At 41.2% G+C, this 21,465-nt stretch overlaps 6 protein-coding genes across 8 annotated transcripts; 4 read left to right on the forward strand and 2 right to left on the reverse strand.

Annotated features, from left to right (window-relative positions):
• Window positions 1–474: 474 nt before the first annotated feature.
• LOC6567521 (probable cytochrome P450 313a4) lies at window positions 475–2,890 on the forward strand. Of its 2 annotated transcripts, XM_001993695.3 has the most exons (7): window positions 475–706; window positions 777–974; window positions 1,496–1,681; window positions 1,770–1,842; window positions 1,892–2,018; window positions 2,079–2,655; window positions 2,728–2,890. In XM_001993695.3, the coding sequence occupies exons 1-7, from the start codon at window positions 553–555 to the stop codon at window positions 2,886–2,888; spliced, it is 1,476 nt and encodes a 491-aa protein (XP_001993731.1). In that variant the 5' UTR covers window positions 475–552; the 3' UTR covers window positions 2,889–2,890. The 2 variants fall into 2 exon arrangements, with proteins under 2 accessions (XP_001993731.1, XP_032595828.1); XM_032739937.2 differs by lacking the exons at window positions 475–706; window positions 777–974; window positions 1,496–1,681 and having other exon boundaries at window positions 1,775–1,842; window positions 1,912–2,018.
• Window positions 2,891–3,221: 331 nt separating this feature from the next.
• LOC6567520 (nuclear pore complex protein Nup88) lies at window positions 3,222–5,486 on the forward strand. Its single transcript, XM_001993694.3, has one exon. The coding sequence runs from the start codon at window positions 3,240–3,242 to the stop codon at window positions 5,343–5,345; it is 2,106 nt and encodes a 701-aa protein (XP_001993730.1). The 5' UTR covers window positions 3,222–3,239; the 3' UTR covers window positions 5,346–5,486.
• Window positions 5,487–6,321: 835 nt separating this feature from the next.
• Window positions 6,322–6,590, forward strand: LOC116805767. Its single transcript, XM_032739936.1, has one exon. It carries the CDS (start codon window positions 6,375–6,377, stop codon window positions 6,519–6,521), a length of 147 nt encoding a protein of 48 aa, XP_032595827.1. The 5' UTR covers window positions 6,322–6,374; the 3' UTR covers window positions 6,522–6,590.
• LOC6567519 (glycine N-methyltransferase) lies at window positions 6,576–8,015 on the reverse strand. The gene is made up of 4 exons (XM_001993693.2): window positions 7,759–8,015; window positions 7,552–7,679; window positions 7,242–7,498; window positions 6,576–6,936 (listed from the first exon to the last, which is right to left on the reverse strand). Exons 1-4 carry the CDS (start codon window positions 7,971–7,973, stop codon window positions 6,664–6,666), a joined length of 873 nt encoding a protein of 290 aa, XP_001993729.1. The 5' UTR covers window positions 7,974–8,015; the 3' UTR covers window positions 6,576–6,663.
• A 1,062-nt stretch (window positions 8,016–9,077) lies between these two features.
• Window positions 9,078–17,810, reverse strand: LOC6567517. Of its 2 annotated transcripts, none has more exons than XM_043214985.1 (7): window positions 17,506–17,810; window positions 12,597–12,960; window positions 12,297–12,529; window positions 11,286–12,170; window positions 10,873–11,110; window positions 10,471–10,766; window positions 9,078–10,386 (listed from the first exon to the last, which is right to left on the reverse strand). In XM_043214985.1, the coding sequence occupies exons 1-7, from the start codon at window positions 17,709–17,711 to the stop codon at window positions 9,450–9,452; spliced, it is 3,159 nt and encodes a 1,052-aa protein (XP_043070920.1). In that variant the 5' UTR covers window positions 17,712–17,810; the 3' UTR covers window positions 9,078–9,449. The 2 variants fall into 2 exon arrangements, with proteins under 2 accessions (XP_043070920.1, XP_032595970.1); XM_032740079.1 differs by having other exon boundaries at window positions 10,873–11,128.
• LOC6567518 (histone acetyltransferase KAT8) lies at window positions 13,366–15,846 on the forward strand. The gene has a single exon (XM_001993692.2). The coding sequence runs from the start codon at window positions 13,402–13,404 to the stop codon at window positions 15,673–15,675; it is 2,274 nt and encodes a 757-aa protein (XP_001993728.1). The 5' UTR covers window positions 13,366–13,401; the 3' UTR covers window positions 15,676–15,846.
• Window positions 17,811–21,465: the final 3,655 nt, after the last annotated feature.

Here is a 21,465-nt window from a genome sequence, read left to right on the forward strand (position 1 = left end):
TTTTCAGCAACAATTTATTAATTATAAACAAATAAACAACAATATGATCGCTAGGCGGATAGGCCTCCATTAAATATGTGGCAACAGGCAACAAATAGTTGGGTGGCTAGGCTTATACAAGTCAGTTAATATATATTGCTACCTGACTCGAATTGTCCAATTGATGACGTATGGGCGCAATTAGCATAGTTCGAGAGAATGTGACTGGTTACTGTTACCCATTTCTGTAAATTACGGCAATTTGTATGCAGTCGCTATCGAAAAATCTAATAAAAAAAAAAGCATGACTTGAGACAATGATTGTTGGGGTTCATTGATGCGTACATCATCTGCAGCCTAGGTGAATTCAAATTTGTAGTCAAAATTTAGCAGCACGCCTCACACAATACACGCACGTCTCTCGGGGCGTATCCGGCGTATAAAAAGTCGCTGCGAACAAAATCTAATAATTATAGTATTGCCGCGCTTCCATACGTTCAGTTCGATCAGTTCGATTCGGTCGGAAACAGTAATCGCGACTCCAAGTGGATATATATTTTGACACCTCTAATTATGTTGACGTGGCAATTGTGGATTACGCTGCTCTTTATTTTGTGGTTCTATTTCTTGTGGACGCGTCGCAGATTCTATTTATTAACTCTAAAGATACCGGGTCCACTTGGATATCCAATACTTGGCATGGCCCATAAATTGTATCGTAGAGAAAGTACGTTTTGAAGTGACCAATTTGAAGTGGCATCAATGATGAGTGTTTGTTTTTTGCTTTGATTGCGCAGATGTGTTGCGAGAATTTGGAATCTATTTGGAGAAGCATGGAACAACCATATTTTCGTGGCTGGGTCCAATACCATTCGTAATTGTCAGCGATCCTCAAGTCATACAGGATATTTTCACTTCCCCACATTGCGTTAACAAGGGTTTAATCTACAAGGCTGTCGATGATGGCGCTGGCTTGGGATTATTTAGCTTGCCAGGTACGCAAAATGAATGTGAAATTCCATAAGCTGTGTACAAATATCTATCAATCATACAAGCCTTAGATATAATTATAAGCACCAAAAGTTAAGAGACAGACATTGTTTTCTATTAATAAAATATTTACATCTATAACATGGATTGAGTGAATTTATATTTCGATTCTAAGATATTGCATTTTTTCCATAAAAAATGTTTTCAGTAATATAAAATATTTTAAATTAATTTGTGTTATATTTTATGTAAATTTGTTTTAAGAAGGTGTAAATAATATACTTAAATTGAGAGAGAATATTTACATAAATAGAGAACACACATTTTTGACATTGTGGAAAAACACTTAAAAGATTTTGCATAGGCGTATCCAGGTACTTAATTGAAATATATGAATTACAATTTGTACCCCACTCTGGCTATGTTATTGAAACCTTGAAAACATATCAGCAGTAAACTTTTTATGATTGAGCAAACAGACTTTACTTTTTCTATCAATCTGACTTATCTTTTTGGTTGATTGCAGATCCCCGCTGGAGCGTACATCGGAAGTTGCTGAATCCAGCATTTGGACATAAGGTGCTGCTTAGTTTTCTGCCCGTGTTTAACAATGAGACGCGATTTCTTTTAAAACAGATGGATACGCTAGTTGGTGAAGGTGAAAAAGATATAATCCCTCTGCTGCAATTCCTTACGCTGAGCATAGCAACTCGTGAGTTATGATTATAATAATTTGGAATAGATTGTATTTGCACAGAGAACGCTTAAAAATTGTTATTTGTTGTTTTATTGAAGTACAGAAACTACAATGGGCAGTGATGTAAAGCTCGATGAAAACCTAAATAACAGCAAATTGATGGAGGATTATCAATGGTGAGTCCTTTTGAACTTGACATAAATGAGTTTTGCTATTCGATAATAGTCTTCTGGAAACCATGACAGATATGTGCTTTTCTCCTTGGTTGATCAATAAAACGGTACGACAGGTGTTTGGCAAGGACGAACATTACTCGGTCGCCAAGACAGAAATACGTGAATTCATCAGAAAGGTAACAATACCAGTATTATTGCAATTTGTATAAAAACCTTAATCTCTGTGTGTCTTTCAGATAATTGAAAAGAAAATGGCTAGAGATTCGGAGATAGGCACTCAATCGCAAGATAAAAATATTTTTCTAAATCTAGCTGTTGATTTGATGAGGCGTGGCACGTTCACCTGGGAAAATGTGGAAGATGAATCGAATTTGATTGTGTTTGGGGCATTTGAGACGACTGCCAACACGGTAGCCTACACATTGATTCTGCTTTCCATGTTTCCCCAGTATCAGGAGAAGGCATTTGAGGAGATTGTCGCTCTGTTTCCGGAAAGCGGGGACTTGGATGTGACCTATGCAGATACACAGGAAATGGTATATTTGGACTTAATTCTGAATGAGTCGATGAGAGTGATGCCGCCCGTGCCAGTCGTATCGCGACAAACGTCTCAGGACTTGCTTCTTACCAACGGAATTGTCGTTCCGAAGGGAGTTCAAATTGCTATTGATATTTTTCACTTGCATCGTAGTAAGAAAATTTGGGGCGAAGATGCGGAAATATTTAATCCGGAACATTTTCTGCCACATTATTTTCAAGAAAAGCATCCCTACGCTTATATACCCTTCACAAAGGGCATACGAAATTGCATAGGTACATTAAAATTTAATACCTATTTGTACTCAAGACTTATTCGAATTTTTAATTTCGTTATATTTTCTTAAGGTTGGAAATATGCTTTGATTTCGATAAAGGTGACCTTGGCTAAATTGATCAGAAACTACAGATTTTCAACCAGCTTTAAATTTGAAGACCTTGTGTTTATCGAGGATATAACCATTAAGCTCAAGAAAGTGCCACAACTGGAAGTACATCGGAGACTTTGATATTTTATGATATATTTTGTAATAATTAATTGCATATTGTATATATATATATATTATGATTTATTTTGTTATATTATTGTTCAATGGGATAATCATATGAATTTGGAAAGTTTATGACGTTGTTAATATATGAATTGTACTATAGAAATCACATATCAATAAATAAGATTCCTACATTCCTACAAATAAAATTGTTTCAAATAATATCGTACCTTATCGATACTTTTCAGGCTTGTCCAGCACTATTTTCAGCCAAAATAGCTTCGATGTTATCGCAAAGCACGATATATCGATATAAGTTGTTAGCTAGCCGGCTGTGAAATAATTGTATTTAGTGGTAATTGTGTTGCAATGTCGTCGCTTACAGATGTCTTGGATCTAAATAAAACGGAATTGTTTGCTAAAATACGCAATGGCCTACCGATTGTGCCCCAAACACAAAACCTGCTGGACTGTAAAGATGATCTGCTGTATGCGTGGGACTCCAATGAATCCTGCCTGCTGGTCACAAATTGGCGCGCATCTTTATTGCAACAGGAAGCGACGAAGCGTGCCAAAGTCAGCTATCAGACGCTGATTCCATCGCACACAGTCGGCCTGCATGTAGAGCGTGTTAACGCCTCTCAAGAGGGCTCCTTGGTGGCATTGAGTGGACCGCGAGGTGTCTTCATCTTAGAGGTACCTCGACGATGTGGACCCGATGGCAATTTCATGGACGGCAAGCCCTCAATCACGTGTCGTACATATAATCTGGATGCGCAGCTCTTCAAGAGCAATCCGCAGCTGGAGGTGCGACAACTGCGCTGGCATCCGGATTCCGTTTCCGATTCGACGCTTCTTGTGCTGCTCTCGAACAACACAATCCGGGTATATAATCACTCAAAGCTGCGTCATGTGTGGAAGGTTGGTCCACACTCAGTAAAAACAAGTGCAAATAGCTCTCTAACAGATTTCGGTGAAACGTCGGTTGATTTTGACATTGCACCCGCTGTTAAATCTCGCACCACAGCTGAGACTAAAACAGATGACAGCTTGGCCAATAGTTCAACGGCAACGGCCAAAGCCAAAAAGGAGAAGGTGGAGTGGCCAATTGTTGTATTGCGTGAGAATGGCAACATTTACATATTACTCGCTGGGATTGACTCTGCGATAACACGTCTCCAGGGACCCATTACAATAACACCGCAGGCGAGCGCCAATTATGGATTGGAGTCGTGTGCTCTGCAGATTATACCTTCATTGCCGCCAACTGTAATCATTGCGGAGTCAACGGGCAAGTTGCATCATGCCTTGTTGCTGGAGGCAGAATCTGCAGAGCTGTCGTTCAGCGAAGTGGATGATTTTTTGCTCATCGAGCCATCGGAATGGACACTGCACGTGACCGAAACCGTTGAGCTGGAATTGGGTCTCTCAGCAGCAACTGGCGACGCTTACAGCTGCCCCATACACTTGAAACGAGATCTTATCAATGAGATGCGTTACTTTGCCTACCACAATGCTGGATTGCACATCGTAACTGTGAACTTTATAGCTGAACTACAGCGATTTCTGGACAGCGAGGCAGAGGACAATCAACTGATTCTAACGACACCCTCGAGTGCTGAATATATTCTGTGTACCAAATTCGATTCCACTGAGCACACAAATCCAGTCCTTGGCATAGCTCTTTTGCAAATGCCCGCCGGACTTGTTCTATTGTTGAGCAGCGGACAGGTTATCAGCTTAAAGCTGGTCATCGATGCCCAACTGCTCGTTACAGTTCGGGAGAAAGTGCAGCATACATCTAATGATACGGCAGTGGATCAGCAGGGTGGGACTTCATTCGCGGACGATATCAAAGCGCTGCTGCAGCGTAGCGTAAGTCAGCCAATCCTTGCGGACAAGCTGGCAACGCAATCCGCCCACGAGCGTTATGAGCTGCTCAATCAGGCGATCGAGGTGCTGCGTACCCAATACTTCAAGCGACATGAGCTGGTGCGCTCGGAGTTTGCCAAGCGCATCAATTGCATCAAGCTGCAGAGGAAACAGCAGCTAGAGGAGATCAAGAGTCTGGAGAACGAGCGAGAGATTATCAGTGAGCGAGCCCACAAGCTCGCCGAGCGCTTCGAGGAGATTAGTGATAACCAGGAGGTGCTCGTGCGACGCTGCCAGAAGTTGATGCAGGATGCGAATGCCAAGCTGCCCAACAGCATTCGTGCTGAACGTGAGTTTGCCTTGGAGGTGTCTCGTATCAATACAGACACCAAGACCATGGCGGCCGCTTTGGACAAGGCCAAGAAGGGGTTGAGCAAACAGCGCTATCATATTGCCAAGTCACAGGAGAGTGCCAAGACCGATGCCTATAAGCTGCCAGAGAAACAGCATCGCACCATCACCGAGATCTTGACCCAGCTGTCCAGTGAGATCGAGCGGCAGATAACTGATGCTAAGCGTATAAATAAGATTATGGGTGTATAAGTGAAGCCTAAATATGTATCCTAGGTTAATTTCATATAATGTATTTGTGCTCCTGTTAAAAATTGAAACAACATTTTCATATTTGTATAATTAAAACTAACAAAAATAGACTTGGACGTAGTTTTGGATCACGGCTTATATCCAGATACATTTTTGTTTACAGTTGGAAGTTAAATAATTTCTCGGATGTTTATTAATATTTTGATTCTGCTGCACGTGCCTTGTGAATACAGATGAGGCCGTAAACAAAGCTAGACGTAAATTGTCAACAACAGAGATAGACATGCTGACGATAATGAAAGCGTTAAATATAAAAACAACAAATTTGTCATAAATAAACCTCCCGACTTTAGATTATTACGAACAAGAAGGCTTATAAATACGCACTACTTTAAACTGCACGCTTTTCTTTGTTTTTGTGAGGTCTCTTTTTGACCAGCTATTTCACATATGGATATATACACTGGATATGTGTATGCATTCATCCTCAACATATGCACATTTTAAACTACGTTCAATTACAATATGACATACAGTTGTAGTTTGTATCTACACTAGGAAAAATAGTTGTTTCGATAAGTTAAAATTCTGCAAGCTAAGCAAAAACTGCGACTGATATTTGCTATGATCGGAATGAACTCAAAAAAGTTCCTCAAAGTAAGGAAATAAATTTCTATTAATAAAATATTATTTTCTTTGACAAATTTAATATCAAAGCTATCAATGACTTGACTAAGTTTTTAATCTAATTCAAATATTTGTATTTTGATTGTAGACAATTTTCACTGGGCTTAATACGTAATCCACTTGTAGGAGAAATAGCTATTTGTTTATGCATGTGTTTGTTGAACCTCCATCGAAATCGATTCAGAAAATTTGAATGTCTAAGGTGTTGTATATAGGTGATTTAAAATTCTTTTTTTCTTTTTATTTTATATTTTGCGTTTCAGTTGCTTACTGCGCTGTCTGTCAACAGTTTGTAAGCGAACCTTTTGGAGTCGATGTCGTGTCCAATTGTGACTTGTAGAAATGACATCGGTAATTCTGCGCCGATTGGCTGTGATCTGTACGCAGATGTCGAACTATATAAAAACCAATTCACCCTTCGTGATTGAGGCGCTAATGGTGTCGCTGTGCTTTGGCGCCATTATAAGCCGATACATAGTACTAATATAGTTGATGAATATACCATAATCATGTGAATAATAATAAAAATGACAAATCGACAACTTTCTCTAAATAGAACTAAATTTGTATTTGTATTTGTGTGTGTGAAAATACGAAAATTGTGCGTGGCAACACATAAAATGTAAGGAACTTAAACCTTAGTGGGCTTCTCAATCAGATGTATATAGAATGCGGGATTCTCCACGACATTCATTTCCTTAAAATCACCAAAGAGTTTATGTTTGGACTGGCTGCCAAAGATTTCTCGAAGGATATCCGTGAAGCGTTTCAGCTCATGCGGAAAATAGGAAAGACGGAACTCGCTGGCCAGCTTGTTACCCTCGATCTGATAGTCCATGGAAACCAGAACTGGCTTGCCGCAATAGAACAAAACGGATGTTTTTATGTCCGCCGTATGGCTTGTCTATAACATTGAAAAAAAAATAAATATATATATATATAAATGTATATGTATTTGTATATAAATATGCAACTAATTCGGTGGGGCGATTAAAATTGTTGATGATGATGGTGCTGTTTTCGTCACTTTGTTCGTGCGAGCTTAGCTTTTGTCTATTTAAAGCGAGTTTAAGTGAGTTATCAATTCGACGATGATTGGTCATATTTAACAAATTATGAACTCAGCACTCAGTCAATGAAATGTGTCGTTTAATACTTTTTAATTGGAAATTATGTGTGAACATGACAAGTAGGTACTGGGAAACTTACGTTATAGTAAATGCTCTTAGCGGGTGTAGCGCCAGTCTCCAGGATGTTATCATAATTGCGATGGTCTATCAGCAGAATGCCACCGGGCTTTAAGCATTTCTCAAAGTTCTTGATGGCTTGCTTGTGTTCACGCTGATCACCAAAGCTGTCGGTCAAATGGGCAAAGGAATTGCCGAGGCAAATGACGGCATCGAAGCCAGCCTGACGATGTTCCCGAATGTCATCGTACAGGGTTAGCCAATTTGCCTCCTCAATGGCTATGGGATAAAGGTCAGTCCTGGGTAAACACTTGCAGAATTTCCCTACTTACTCCAATTGTCAAAGGCAGCCTCCTTGCGACGATTCCAGCGCTCCTTCAGAGCGTATTTCAACATTTTATCGGAGGCATCAACGGAAGTCACCTCAAAGCCCTCTTCCAGCAGCATTATGGAGTCAACACTATATATATTTTTATACATATATATATTTACATATATACATATTTATATATACAAGTATAGTCGGCTTTTTGTCTTACCCCGTGCCGCATGCCACATCCAGGATGCGCTTGCAGCCCTTCTTGCGCAACAAGTCGACCAAGAAGTTCTTGTAGTTGTCCGTGCGAGAGTTCTTATCACCGATGAAAATCTCCCACACTTTAGCTGCTTTACCATCAGCATATTGATCGCGCACTCCTTCGGCGGAAATGCCATCCGACCGGGTGACGAACACACTATCAGCTGAGGTTGGCATCTTTCAAAACGTTTCGCCCTGGCCAGCAGTTCAAACAGAAATAAAATTTCAATTCGAAATTACTTTCCATATAATCTCCGGCTGGTGAATTGCAATCACCAACAGCTGCCTCCCCATTTCATACACACACACACACCTACATAAATATATATTTATATATACATACATACAAATATATTCTATCGCAATCTTATCAGTCCCCACCGAAATTGACCCGAGCTGGCAACGGTTCAGTCCCGAGATCCAAAGCAACATCTGCTCCAAGCGTACACGTTTTGTTTTTTTTTTTTTTTCGGTGACTTGGCTTTGACCTTGTTGTGCTTAGTCCCGATTAGCCTGACTCAACGTAATTGAAATTATTTTTTGACAACAATACGTCATGCCATATCAAAGAAGCTCCCAAAAGTAGATATTGTACTTTCAACCTGCATATTAAAATAAATCAATTGATTTGATGTGGTCATCATGCTATTGAAAAGGTTAAAAAGTCAATATTGATAAGCGAAATGAAAAAAAAAACACGCTCGACAATTTTATATATAAGCTTGATTCACTTAATTAATCAAACTATTAAAAACTATTTAACAACAACAAGTCTTATCACATTTTGTTCGCCAGAAAAACAACCTTTTTGACCAATGCAGGGGGTAGAATGATTTCGGAATAAAGTGTGTAACGCATTGAAGCAGTCGTTTCCGATTCTATAGTAAATATACATATAATCTTGATAAGCAACATTATCCGCTTGAATATTGCAATGTCTGCCTGTCTGTGGGCTTTTTAAAAGTGCAATGATACAGAGAGAGTTGAGGGAGTTTTGCTTTGTAATGCACGTGAGAATGTTTTTTGAACTACAACAATTATTGTGGACTGGGTCTTGTCGTCATGTAGAAATACAAACATTTTATACAAGCATATATGACACAATAAATCCGCTCAATGATCAATTGCATTATCCAAAGGATTTGTTGGTAAAATTTTAAAAGTTTCCAGAATCGAATGTGTAGCATTAGTTGTAGATTACTTAGATCAATAATTGGCACATATAATTTGACAAAAATAACTTGACTTCTCTTCCAAAAATAATTTGTCATATAGGTTCGATTTATTTCAGTATACTTAATAAATATTGCACTGCTTTGATAATTAGGATTATATATTGTTATATGTTATATGTTGTTGTGTTGGTATTCGTATTGCACGTGTTCGTTGTTTTTTTTTTTTTAATTTCTTAAGGATTAATGTCACGAGTTCGTATAGGTATATTTATAAATAGCACAAAACTTTAATAATGTCAAGTCATGATTACGTTTCCCAAGATAATTATTTACAGCTTATAGGCCACAATTATCTTGGGAAACATAAGCGGTCTTTATAATAATATATGATCCCTATATAAGTAAGTGTGTATATGTGTGGCTGTGAGTATGTTGTTTAGATAACTTAGCAACTAACTACATTTATTGTATTCAAACTCTATGGCAAATACCCTAGCGAATCCTCGAGAGATGCGCTCACGGCCCGCATGGATTGATAGCTGGCCATGCGACTTCTGCTCACACTGCTTCGAATGGAGGCAGCCTTCTCCAATGCCTTGATGTTGCTCAAAAGATCGTCGGCACTGCACGATTTCTGAGATCCATTCATGTGCATCGGCAGGGATAGGGGTATGACCATGGGATTGCCAAGTCGATCGCTGCTGAAGGATTCGCGTGTGCGATAGAGGGATCGGCGCGAGGCGTTCGAATGGCAACTGCCGTTGCTGGACCGCATCGCGGGCTTCTGGCTGATCATCGGTGGACAGAGACTCTTGATGTCCGTCGTCTGACTTAGTTTCATGTCGGCAAACACAGCGGCAGCCTCCACACTCTTCTTCACGCTGAGTGCCTCATGGGGCTGCACTGGCTTGCTATTGCCACCGATCGTAAACAGTTCATAGTCCAGGCCCAGTTTCTCACTGGGTTTACCCTTCCTCGGCGCCGCCCGTGATTTGGGGCGCTGATTGAGTGAATCCTCGCTAACATTGGCTGCATTTGCAATTGCACGCTGCCGGAGATGGGAGCGTTTGCAATAGCATTTGCTGGCACTCACACAGCTATCCGTATCGCACCAGGTCGTCGTGTCCGAGTGCGCATTGGCCGAGTCGTGCTCCAGTGTGCTGTTCGGCTCCTCCTCCACCATGGAGCAATAACACTTCTCATCTGACTTGCACGAGATCAACGAATGCCGGTTGCCACCAACCGTGCCAGTATTGACAGTTGGCTTACGTGAATTAGCCATGGCCATGTTTCTCTCATTCTTCTGCCGCAACTTATGATTGAGATGCTCCGTGCGCAGGCTGCAGTAGCAGCGATCAGCGGAGGCACACGTGCAGGATTCCGAGTCATAGCTGCACTCGGAACAAGAGACATACCTATTTCGATTTGATGTATTTTTATTATTAGTTGTCATTCAAATATGTTTCCATATTTCATGTAGGTTAGTCATTTGTGCTTACCCACTGCTGCTGTTACGATTGAGTCCTTGCAGGGCATGTTCATTGCGCACCACGGATACATCCGATCCACTGGTTGCCACCCGATTTCGTTGACGCGGCTGCGAATGGCTTTGGCTAGTTGGCGGCCCAATGACGATGGGCGGCGTTAGGCGTCGCTTGTTGGACTCCTCTCGGATTGCCGGTGGCTCCTTAGTGCGTGCTGGCTTGGCCAACTTGCCGCGACAGGAGCGAAATTGTCCCAGCTGAAAGACTTTCTTCAGGCTTTTGGTGCCAAAAAACATGCTCTTCGGTTTTTTCTAAAATCCCAATTGATATACGTTTAAATTAAAAACAATATTTAAAATTAAGAATTCTTATTTTTAATTTCTGGATAGCTCTAATAATATCGAGTGGAATTTTTACCTGTGACCCATTTCCGCTTGTCTTGCGCTTCTGCTTCTTCTTCTTCTGGCGACGCATTATATTCTTGGATCGCTGAAAGAGCTCGTCCTGTGTGAGTGTAACGGCCAGCTTCAAAAGGAACTCCTTATATATGGGCTTCAGATCGTTGAAGGACATGCCATCGGCATCGATTATGGCATATAGAATATCGTCCAGCGAGTGCAGATTCTCATGGAGTCGAAATTCATTGAACAGTTCACTGAAACCAAGTGGGGAACTAGAAGCACAATTCAAACGATGCCAATCAACCAAACCAAACCTTCTCACCCAGGTTGCAAACTATGTTAAGGCCAACCCACTGGCCAGCGTCAGCTTCAGCTTCAGTTCGTAGACGAGAGCTGACCCTGGCCCCTATGGTTAGTATAAATACTCACCCTCCACCACCACCGCCGCCCAGTTTGCCGGAATTTGTGCGCCTTGCCGCTCTCGATTTGTATCGCGTTAATCCACCCGTGTTGAGAAAGCTCCCCGATCTCGGTATTGCTACACGTGTCAATATATCTCCATCGCCGGCAGCTGCTGCAACTGCACTGGCACCCACAAGATCGCTCATCTTGCGGCCATTGGGCGTTGGTGTTGTGGGTCGCTTCACATGCCCGCTGTGCTGGTGATGCAAACGATTTACATGTCCATTGCTGCACATGACGTTATTGCTTGCGTTGTTGCCTTTGTTTCGGCCGGAACCACTCTTGTAGATTCCGGGAACATTTGGAGCCGGTACGGGCGGTGCACGTTTCGTCTTGTGCGATTTGCGTTTACGTTCCTCCGTCGAGGTCTCGATCTCGGCTGCCTCATTGATCACATTACTGTTGGAGCTGAGCGAGCTGCTCGAGACGCGCTTCTTGCGCGTGGAACGTGACGGCGTCGATGCCCCAACACCCATTAGCTTGGGACTCATGCCGGCCAGGCTGCTGGTGCCAGCACTGCTGCGAAATGAACTGCGACGACCACTGGGCATTATCTGTGATCGTGACAGATAGTTGGAGCTGGTCATCGCCGAGCTGCTCGCAATGCTGATGCAACTAACGCCGTTCTGCTGTCGAGGCGTTCGTCGCTTTGTGCTCCGGTGCGAATTGGTGCTCACATGCGCCATCAGGCTCTGATACAGAGTGGCTGCTATGACAATCGCATCCTCAGTGCTCTTGCAAATGAAGCCGTGGCATTCCAGTATTTTTGGAGCGCTGGCCGAACGCATCACAACAGCAAAGATCGGCGCATGCATGTGCTCACTTTGCTCCACAGCCAGTTGCTCAATGCCGCTGGGAATAGAAATGGTTAAAAAAAAAGTTTAACTAAGAAGACACTAAGAAAAATAAAAATCTGGAATAGAAAATACTCATCTAACACTCAGAAAACAATCTCTATTCAATGAGGTAATTGCTTACCTCAGTGGCTGGAATAATGCAGTCTTGTCTATATTGTCTGGATCGGTAATGAGTGGCAAAAATGCCGCGCCTCCATCCGTGTCGGATATGACAAATTTAACTGCCGACCACACAGCAATGTTGTGAAAAGGTGTAATATTGGAATCGAAGTCGTCGCTGCTTGAAGATGACGTTGCGCTGATTTTGATTCGCAATCCTGTTGCACAAATATCCAAAGCACCCGATTTGAGCTTCTGCAGGAATTGTTTTGAAAACATTTAGCAAAATGGAAACTTCTTAATTATTTGTGTAATTTTGCACCTTTTTCGTAACCTCAGCTAGATATAGCTGACGCAGTGGCTCTTGTAATCCTTGTAGACTGGTCACCTTATCCTTAAGCGGCAGACTGCCTAGGCAGGTGACATCGAAGCTATTTGTGGCATCCTTGGCCACATCGGTGAAGAGCTGCTCGATTTGAGCCTGAACGCTGTTGCTAATGCGCTGCACATCGTTCTTGGCCGCCTCGGCCAGCACCTTGGCCGATTCGCCCGTCTCCTGCAGGAAACTGCTCAGCGATGGCGGCTTATCGCCCGTGGTGCTGGCCAGCTCACTACGTCCATACATGATGATGGAACGCGTGCGATGCGATCCCCTCGGATCGTCGAGGCGGTTGCTGCGCATTGATCTGCACACAGAAATGAAGGAATTTTTATAATACTTTTGTAAATAATATTACTATTAATATTATTATTTATATTATAATTTATTTATTAATAAATAAATATTATTATTAATGTGCTGCTGTACATTTGAATATATGTATTTATATGCGTACAATTGCGCCAATAACATGCTTGACATTTATCAACACTACTATCGTTATTGCTATCGTGAGTTAAAATATCGTTCGGAAGAAAAACATAATTACTAAAATAAAACTAACAAACTCTTCAGCATGTAAAGACTTGAACATTGTTCTGTTTGCAAAAATCACATAATATGTACGTTCAGTGCTAAAAATTGCAATCCCAAAGTCATCGACAGTTTTGCAATTTATCGATGAGATGATGTAGATAGTCTCATCACTATCACTTTATACTTTTCGCAAAAACAGCCAATACATGAAATGAGCAGCAATCCGTCGCGAATATATGTTGAGGAGGTGGCCGTTGATCAAAATGCCAGTCTGGACCTCAACTCCACAGAGGAGTCCGATGGCAATATAGCAGATATGGAACAGTCGATGGACAAAAGTGGAACATTTGAACAAAGCGAGACACTTTCTGAAGCCGAAGTGACGCCACGATCACATGTTATGGGCGAAGCACACAGCACGGTGTCCGATGATGAAGTTGAAAAAGAGGAAGAGGAAGACAGCAGTTCGAGCAGCACCGAACAAAGCGATTCGAGCATCTCGCTTAACAGCGAAAGCGATGCTATCGAAAGGGAGCACTCACCCAACACGGTGGTGGATGTAAATGATGTTGCCGGCAACGAGGATATCAACTATGCTGATTCCGACAATCAAATACTAGCCGAGATGTTGGCGGCGACCTATCCCAAACCTGATGAAGCAATAGACGCAGAGGTCGGGGCCGAGCAGGAAGTTGAAGAAGCCAAGGAAGATGCTGTGGAAGCAACTGAGGCGGACGCCGAGCCAGACTACGAAGTGGAAGTGGAAGTGGAAAATGAGCCGGAAAATGAGACTGAGATCCAAGTGGAAGTGCCCGAAGCAGTCGATGAGACTGCCGAAGTGATGTCACCCATCAACCGTCCTCCATCTGCCATTGATATGGAGGTACAACAACAGCCTGAACAATTAGAAAAGCGTTATACGCTAGCAATGAGTCAATATGAGCGCATCTCTGGCAGCAGCATAGATGAAGGCAAGAGCGATGATAATGAGGATGGTGACGATGAGGAAGATGATGACGATGACGATGACGAGGACGACGACGACGATGACGAGTATGACGAGGATGACGAAGATGATGACGATGACGAAGATGATGAGGATGACGATGATATTGTAGAGAATGAGGCCAGCTCGGTGAATAAGATAGCTGCAGCGTCCGATCGAAAAGATACGGATTACTGCAACTTGCCGCTAAAGAAGATCGAGATCAGTGCACATCCCGAAAAAGTCTACTATATTCGCCGGCATGATGGCACAGTTCATGCTGGTCACGTGCTCGAATCGCGCGTCACAGATAATAGCAGCAGAACGCCCAACGAGTATTATGTGCACTATTTGGGCCTCAATCGTCGCCTGGATGGCTGGGTGGGCAGGCATCGCATTTCCGACAATGCCGACGATTTGGGTGGCATTACGGTGCCCAGCACGAGCACCGGGAGCAGCGGTGGCCTAACCGGCGGTCACAAGCGGCAAGGCAATAAGGATTACTATTTGTCCGCATGCGAGAATCATGGCTACGATTACAGCGACAAAAAGATGACTCGCTATCAGAAGCGACGCAACGATGAGATCAATCACGTACAGAAGAGCCACGCCGAGCTGACCGCCTCCATGGTGCAGCTGGAGAAGGAGCACGAGCAGATAACTAAAGTCAAGTATATTGATAAGCTGATCTTTGGCTACTACGAGATAGACGCCTGGTACTTCAGTCCCTTCCCAGGGGAGTACGGCAAGGCGCGTGTTCTCTATGTGTGTGAGTTTTGCCTGAAATACATGCGTCTGGAGAAGAGCTACAGCTTCCATTTGTATGATTGCAAAAAACGACATCCACCTGGACGGGAAATCTATCGCAAAGGCACCATAGCAATCTATGAGGTGATTGGCAGGGAGCAACCGCTCTATTGCCAGCTGCTCTCCCTGACGGCGAAGCTGTTTCTCGATCACAAGGTGCTCTACTTTGATATGGAGCCCTTCCTATTCTATATACTCTGTGAGATCGACAATGATGGCAGTCACTGTGTTGGCTACTTCTCCAAGGAGAGGAATTCGCTCGATAATAACAATGTCGCTTGCATTCTGGTGATGCCGCCGCATCAGCGCAAGGGCTATGGAAAACTATTAATTGCCTTTAGCTATGTATTGTCCCGCAAGGAGGGCGTCATTGGCAGCCCGGAGAAACCGCTCTCGGATCTGGGGCGTCTCAGTTATCGCAGCTATTGGGCCTACACACTGCTCGAACTGATGAGGGAACGTTGCTCGGCCGAGCAGACCACCATTAAGGAGCTAAGCGAAGCCAGCGGCATCACCCAGGATGACATCATCTACACTCTGCAGTCAATGAAGATGATTAAGTATTGGAAGGGTCAGAATACCATCTGTGTCACGCCCAAAACCATTAACGATCATCTCAAGCTGCCTCAGTTCAAGCGACCCAAACTAACCATAGACTTAAATTGCCTAAGCTGGAAACCCCTTAAAAAATAATTCATTTACTATCAATTTAAGCAATCGAATGAATTTTATCATAATCATTCTCATTATTTTTTCAGCGCATACATCCCACAACAGTAATATAATCAAATGTATATTTATATTCAATACTCGTAATAGTCTTACATAGATGTCTAAAAATTAATAAATAAAAATAACTCTTAAACTAAACTCTAGGTATCTCTCAAGGGCTGGGTAGTGACACAAGAAGTGCTGGACTGAGTCCTCTTCTTCTTCATTAAGGCTACTTTTGCAGCAGTCATTATGAGGAATGGACAACCTCGTATAACACGGATCAGAAGATTAGAAACTCCCCCATTTGATAATCATTGGACTTATGGAATTACAATTAATTTCACAGATTGCTTTAATTGGCTTTTATTGAGTTTTGATTGATTGTTAAGTGCGTCTACAGCAATGAAAATGTAAATATTTTGGAGTTTTGCGGTAAGCTCCACAAATCGCATTTAGAATTGCCTACTTATTTTGTAAGAGATTTGAGTGGTTCTCTCGTTTGTGCGACAAACTTAAAAAGTATTTGTGAAAGTTTGGGGAAACAACAACAATTTTGCAAGTTGATTTAGGTATGTATGTGTGTGTGTGTGTGTGTGAACATCTTTTACGCATGCGCTCTAACTAAATGCATAAGAATGTAAATTAATGGCTACTTATCAATTGGCAACTGGTCGTCGATTGGCCAGAACAACATCCTGTTGGAAGAGAAGTGAGCGAGCATTAAACACAAAAGGGGCCAAATGCTAAACAACTGGCACACTGACAACTAATCTGCCAGGGAGAATATACATACATCTCTATATATATGTACATGTACATGAAAGAGATGGTGCAGAGGTGCACAGTGTTCTCAATAGAAACCATTCGCTTTACCGCTAGTTGACATCAAATCGGAAATGTCTCTTTTTTTGTGTGTTTTTTTTTTTTTGGGAGAACGTTGGCGCGTCCAACTATTTTGAATATGAATGAAAAATGAAGAATGAAGATGTTGTTGGCGCTGCGTAAGTCAGACTATTATTTGACTGGAGTGTGGAGCGCGGTCGGCAGCGTTTTCTTTTTTAATCAATTAAGTAGTTCACGCGGCGAATGTGTGTCAAAGCTATCGATGAATATTTACATATATACATTAGAGCAAGTGTCGCTTGACTCCAACTTGCCACATCTCTACCCCTCTCTCTGTCACTCTCCAACTAACTCTCTCTCTCTCTCTCATCTATCTGTGTGTGTGTGTGATGAAAACTAACTGTTTATTTGTTGCTTATGGAAATGGGAAACGGTAAAATGAGCGCTGATGCTGCGTTTATTTATGAAATGTATTATTTGTGTGTGTGCGTCTGCGTGTGTGTGTGTGTGAGTGTGTGTGAGTGTGTGTGTGCGTGTGTGTGTGTGTGAGTGTGTGTGATTTTGTGTGTAGTGTGTATTCGACTCGATCAGTCTCGAGTGCTGGGCTGTCTGAAGTTTTGAGAACGAAAGTGCTTTCCGTTGAAAGTTGTTTGAAATATACTCAAAAATGAGCTCCAATTTGAATTAGCTTGTGCTAATTAGAGAACTGTGCAAATCAGATATTTAATTTCTAAAAATATACCAATATTTATGTAATATGCTAAAGATATGGATAAAATGATCTCTTCATAAAAAATGTAGTCAGTTTGTACATTAAATGGTATTGGTAAGTACTGCGAAATATGCCCAGTTTCAACAACTAACTACTTTTGCATAATTTATAATACAATTCATGTGCATCCAATTTAGATTTCTATGATATGGAATTTTTAGCAAGTTGCGAAAATACTTTCGACTCGCACTCACCTGGAATCGTCAAACATTAGATCGATCTTAAGTTTGTATATCGAATTTCGACTGACACTCGAATTGTTTTCGAGCTGATCGCCGTCCAGTAGCCGGAATCCGGATGAGTTGCTATTACTGCTGGCGGGTTTGCGGATACGCACCGAATTCATTTTTGGCACTGCCACAACTGATTGCGAATCCAACTTGCAGGAAGTTACCATCATCGAGATCGATAGTAGGTGAGAAGAAGCACACGCGAAATGCAGCAGCCGCAGCAGTTTGAAGTTGAAGCAGTGGCACTAACTGCGGCGCATACCACTTTAGCTCTTTTTTGTTTTTGTGTGGTTTGCAGTTCCTTTTTTTTTTGGTTTTTTTTGTTTGTTTTTCTTATTTTATTTTTCTATTTGGGGTTTGTTTATTTGCCTTTTGTGTTATGCTTTTTGTGTTATGCTTTTTGTTTGCCTGTAATTTGTGTGCAATTAGCGGCAAATGTATTTTAATTATGCACATTGAATGTTAATTTTCCATCATTTTTAGCTATAACGAATTGTTACCATTACACAAGCGCACACATACACGCAGACAGGTATCCGATTGCACTGCACGAGATTTATGTTTTAACACTTTGCATAGACCGAGTCGAGAAGAGAAGAAGAAGAGTTCACGTCGCCTCCTGAGGTGTTTGCCTGGCGTGTTGTGTTGGCTTATTAATTAACTGCTGGCTAAAAGCTAAAAGCACCATCAATGAGAAAAGCCAAAAAGCAAAAAGCATATTACAATTGGTTTAAAACCTATGTACATATATAAATAGTGTTTATATCGTGTTTGAGGGTGGCGTTTTTCCTATAGGAAAAACTATTGAACATATTTAATGGTTGCATTTGTGCTGTTGATGTTTTCGAATTATGGTTATTGTTTAGTGGTGGTTTTTGGTTGTTCGTTGTTTCACTGATAAATTGCCCCATAAAATGCGATTGTTGTACTGGAAAAATGTTAACAATTTGCGGCGAGCTGCTTAACGCACAACACCAGTTGCAGTTGCAGTTGCAGAAATAAAACACAAATAACAAATATAAAACAAACACGCTCAAGTGTGTGACGCGTCTTAGGCTGCATCTGTTAGATACTTTCACTATAGCAAGAGATATTTGCCGTAATTAGCAAATGCCGTCTGCACCACACAAACAGACACACGTCACACACACACATACACACATACTCACACAGAGACACACACAAATAAAACACACACTCAGTCACTAACAAGCACACACAGATACACGTGTAACCCATTTGGCACTGACATTTACTTTTGCCTTATTGGAACTCCATTTGGAAACACTAAATTAACTGCACCGCACAAAATTCATCGGCAGCAGTAGACCCGGTCAAGTTGAATTCTCAATACTCCCGATACGGATTTATAAGCTCGGCATCTGGGCTCGTTGGATGCCACTCAGCGACTGCGCGAACGCGTACGTTCAAATGTCGATGAGCGTCAAACAAAAAAAAAAAAAAAAAACAGAGAAACAAAAACCACCAAACACAAAACTTTGCTTTGAGCCAACTTCGCCGACCATTTCGAACGAGCCGGCTTACGAACGCTGAACGAAGTGAAGTGGCCAAAAGAAATGGGCAAGCTTGGTGGCCAAGCAAACGTAACGGCGGCGGTAACTCCAATCTATCTGTGTGTGTGTACGTATATGTATGTATGTGTGTGTGTGTGTACACAATAACAATAACAATATTATCTCTGGCGTAAGTGGGTAGCGCGTCTCAGCTCACCTCTTCATATGCTCTTACATATCTTTCTACACTCATCCACATACTACACACAATGATTGTACACTCAGCAAAATACATGACCTAATTTTATTTGTCCAATGTTGTAACAGCTAACTCAGTATTGCATAGAACCCAAAGAAAAAGGATCTTTTAGTAAATCAATTATTTTAGAAATTTGTGGTTGACAACATTTATTTGAGAGTGTGTTTCGATATTTGTATAATTACTGCATACGTGCAGTAAACAGCATTTTTTTGTTTATATTTTATATAATTAAAAATTAGTATTAGCAGATAACGTAGCAGCACCGGTAACAACTCCGGTAGCAGCTACGAGGAGCAAAACAAAATTATGTGATTGCTTTGTAATATCACAAGCTGTGCAATTCAGATGCTGTGCTTTCGTTCTGCTCTCGTTCTGTTATTGCTACAACTATAGATATAAATTGACATCTTTTTGCATTAACTACTGCTATTCCTCTTGCAATTTCAGAGCAAAGCAGAGCGAAAGATTGAGACTAATTTCAGTTTTCTGATAGTGTTTCTGCTATATCTTTGTTGTAGCGATGAAATAACAAAAAGTAGTTTTGCATTATAAATCACTGAAGGTAGCGTAGCAATTTCAATCACTACTTGCAAGGGCTTCTATTTTGCTGAGTGTATTTACATATATAGTAAATGTAGGGGCAACAATATGGGGCTGCTGTTGGTTGTGCTGTTGCTGATGAAGACGAACGAGTCCACTTGGATTTTCAACATCAACAATCACTTGGCAGATGCTGAATGGGTGCTTTATGTGGCCGTAACTCCATTATATACCCAACAATGTTGGCATTATTTACACTTGCTCGTGTTTTGGCAGTCAACAACAAACACAACACAATTGCTGCAGCGATTTGCATAGATAAATAGTTGGGCATTTACGCAAAAGATTTTTGAGCAATGCTCTCAGTTCAGGCACCTGTTGCAGTCCAGGCCCAATGTCAATAACAACTTATTGATTTGGGTTTGGCGACGTTAACCAGTGGATTTGGAGTCAACTGTGGCCGGTGCCCAGTTTTGGTTTTTGCCATTTGCGCAAGCTCAAATATCTGTGACGGAGTCAGAGTCGGCATTTTCGAAATCAATGACCGTGGTCAAGTTTATACAATAATTGCGATGGCTGTGGACTCGTTTCTGGACTGGCTTGACTATGCAATCTCATCAACAGCATTTCATTTTTATTTTTATTTTTATTATTTTTTTTTTGTTGCTTTTGCGCTTAATCTGTAACATTAGTTGAGTGCACTCTAGCATAGAAATGCACCTTAGAAGAATATGGGAATATATGTATGAATGAAGCTATCACATGATAAGTATATATCCGCAGGGCAGCATAGGTATTGCATGTGCTCAATGCGATTATGTCGATAAGGGGGCTCATTCAAAAATTAATTAACAATATTGTTATGCAGCTAGAAACTGAAATTAATTGAGGTAGCCTGTAATCAAACATAATTTACGATGTGGTATTAATATTAAATTGAATGGTAGAATAATCATTCGTATAATCACATTAATTATATGCAACAATCTGAATTATACTGTCGAAACTTTCATATTAAGCTTCTTAGTTTTTTGTACAAATTTCTTGTAAATTATCTTGATAATCAATTCGTACTGCAAACCCATATAATTGTTAATAATACTTGTACGTGTTTTGTTCAAAAACGGACATTTTACCAGCAAATAGTTAAAATATTACAACTTTCCATTAGATGAAGCTTTACCGACAGATTTATGTATTTGTGTATATTTGTTTTATTTCTTTAATCACAGCACAAATTATATTTTAATTTGTGTATAATTTTTTGGTCAATTTTTAAAAATGTATTTACGTAATTTAATTGCCGCTTTTGTTTTGCAATTGATCGGTTTGTGATGCAGCTGCAAATTGTCATGTGTGTTGTGTATTCATGAGATAACAGTTAATGACAAAGTTACGACTAATTAAATTGTGTCTACATACTAAAACAAACGGCTAATAGCCGACTATTGTGTGACTGCCTTAATAAACTCTTACTTTTATGCCGGATGGCAACGGAGACGAATGCGGAGAAGAGTAAGTTGACGTTGACTGAGGGCCGGAGGGCTTCATCTGCTGTGCAGCTCTGTGTGTGCACAACATATGTTTATGGTGTGTGCCGCTTTTCTT

Source organism: Drosophila grimshawi, unplaced genomic scaffold, assembly GCF_018153295.1.
Source record: "Drosophila grimshawi isolate 15287-2541.00 unplaced genomic scaffold, ASM1815329v1 contig_311, whole genome shotgun sequence".
Classification (NCBI taxonomy): domain Eukaryota; kingdom Metazoa; phylum Arthropoda; class Insecta; order Diptera; family Drosophilidae; genus Drosophila; species Drosophila grimshawi.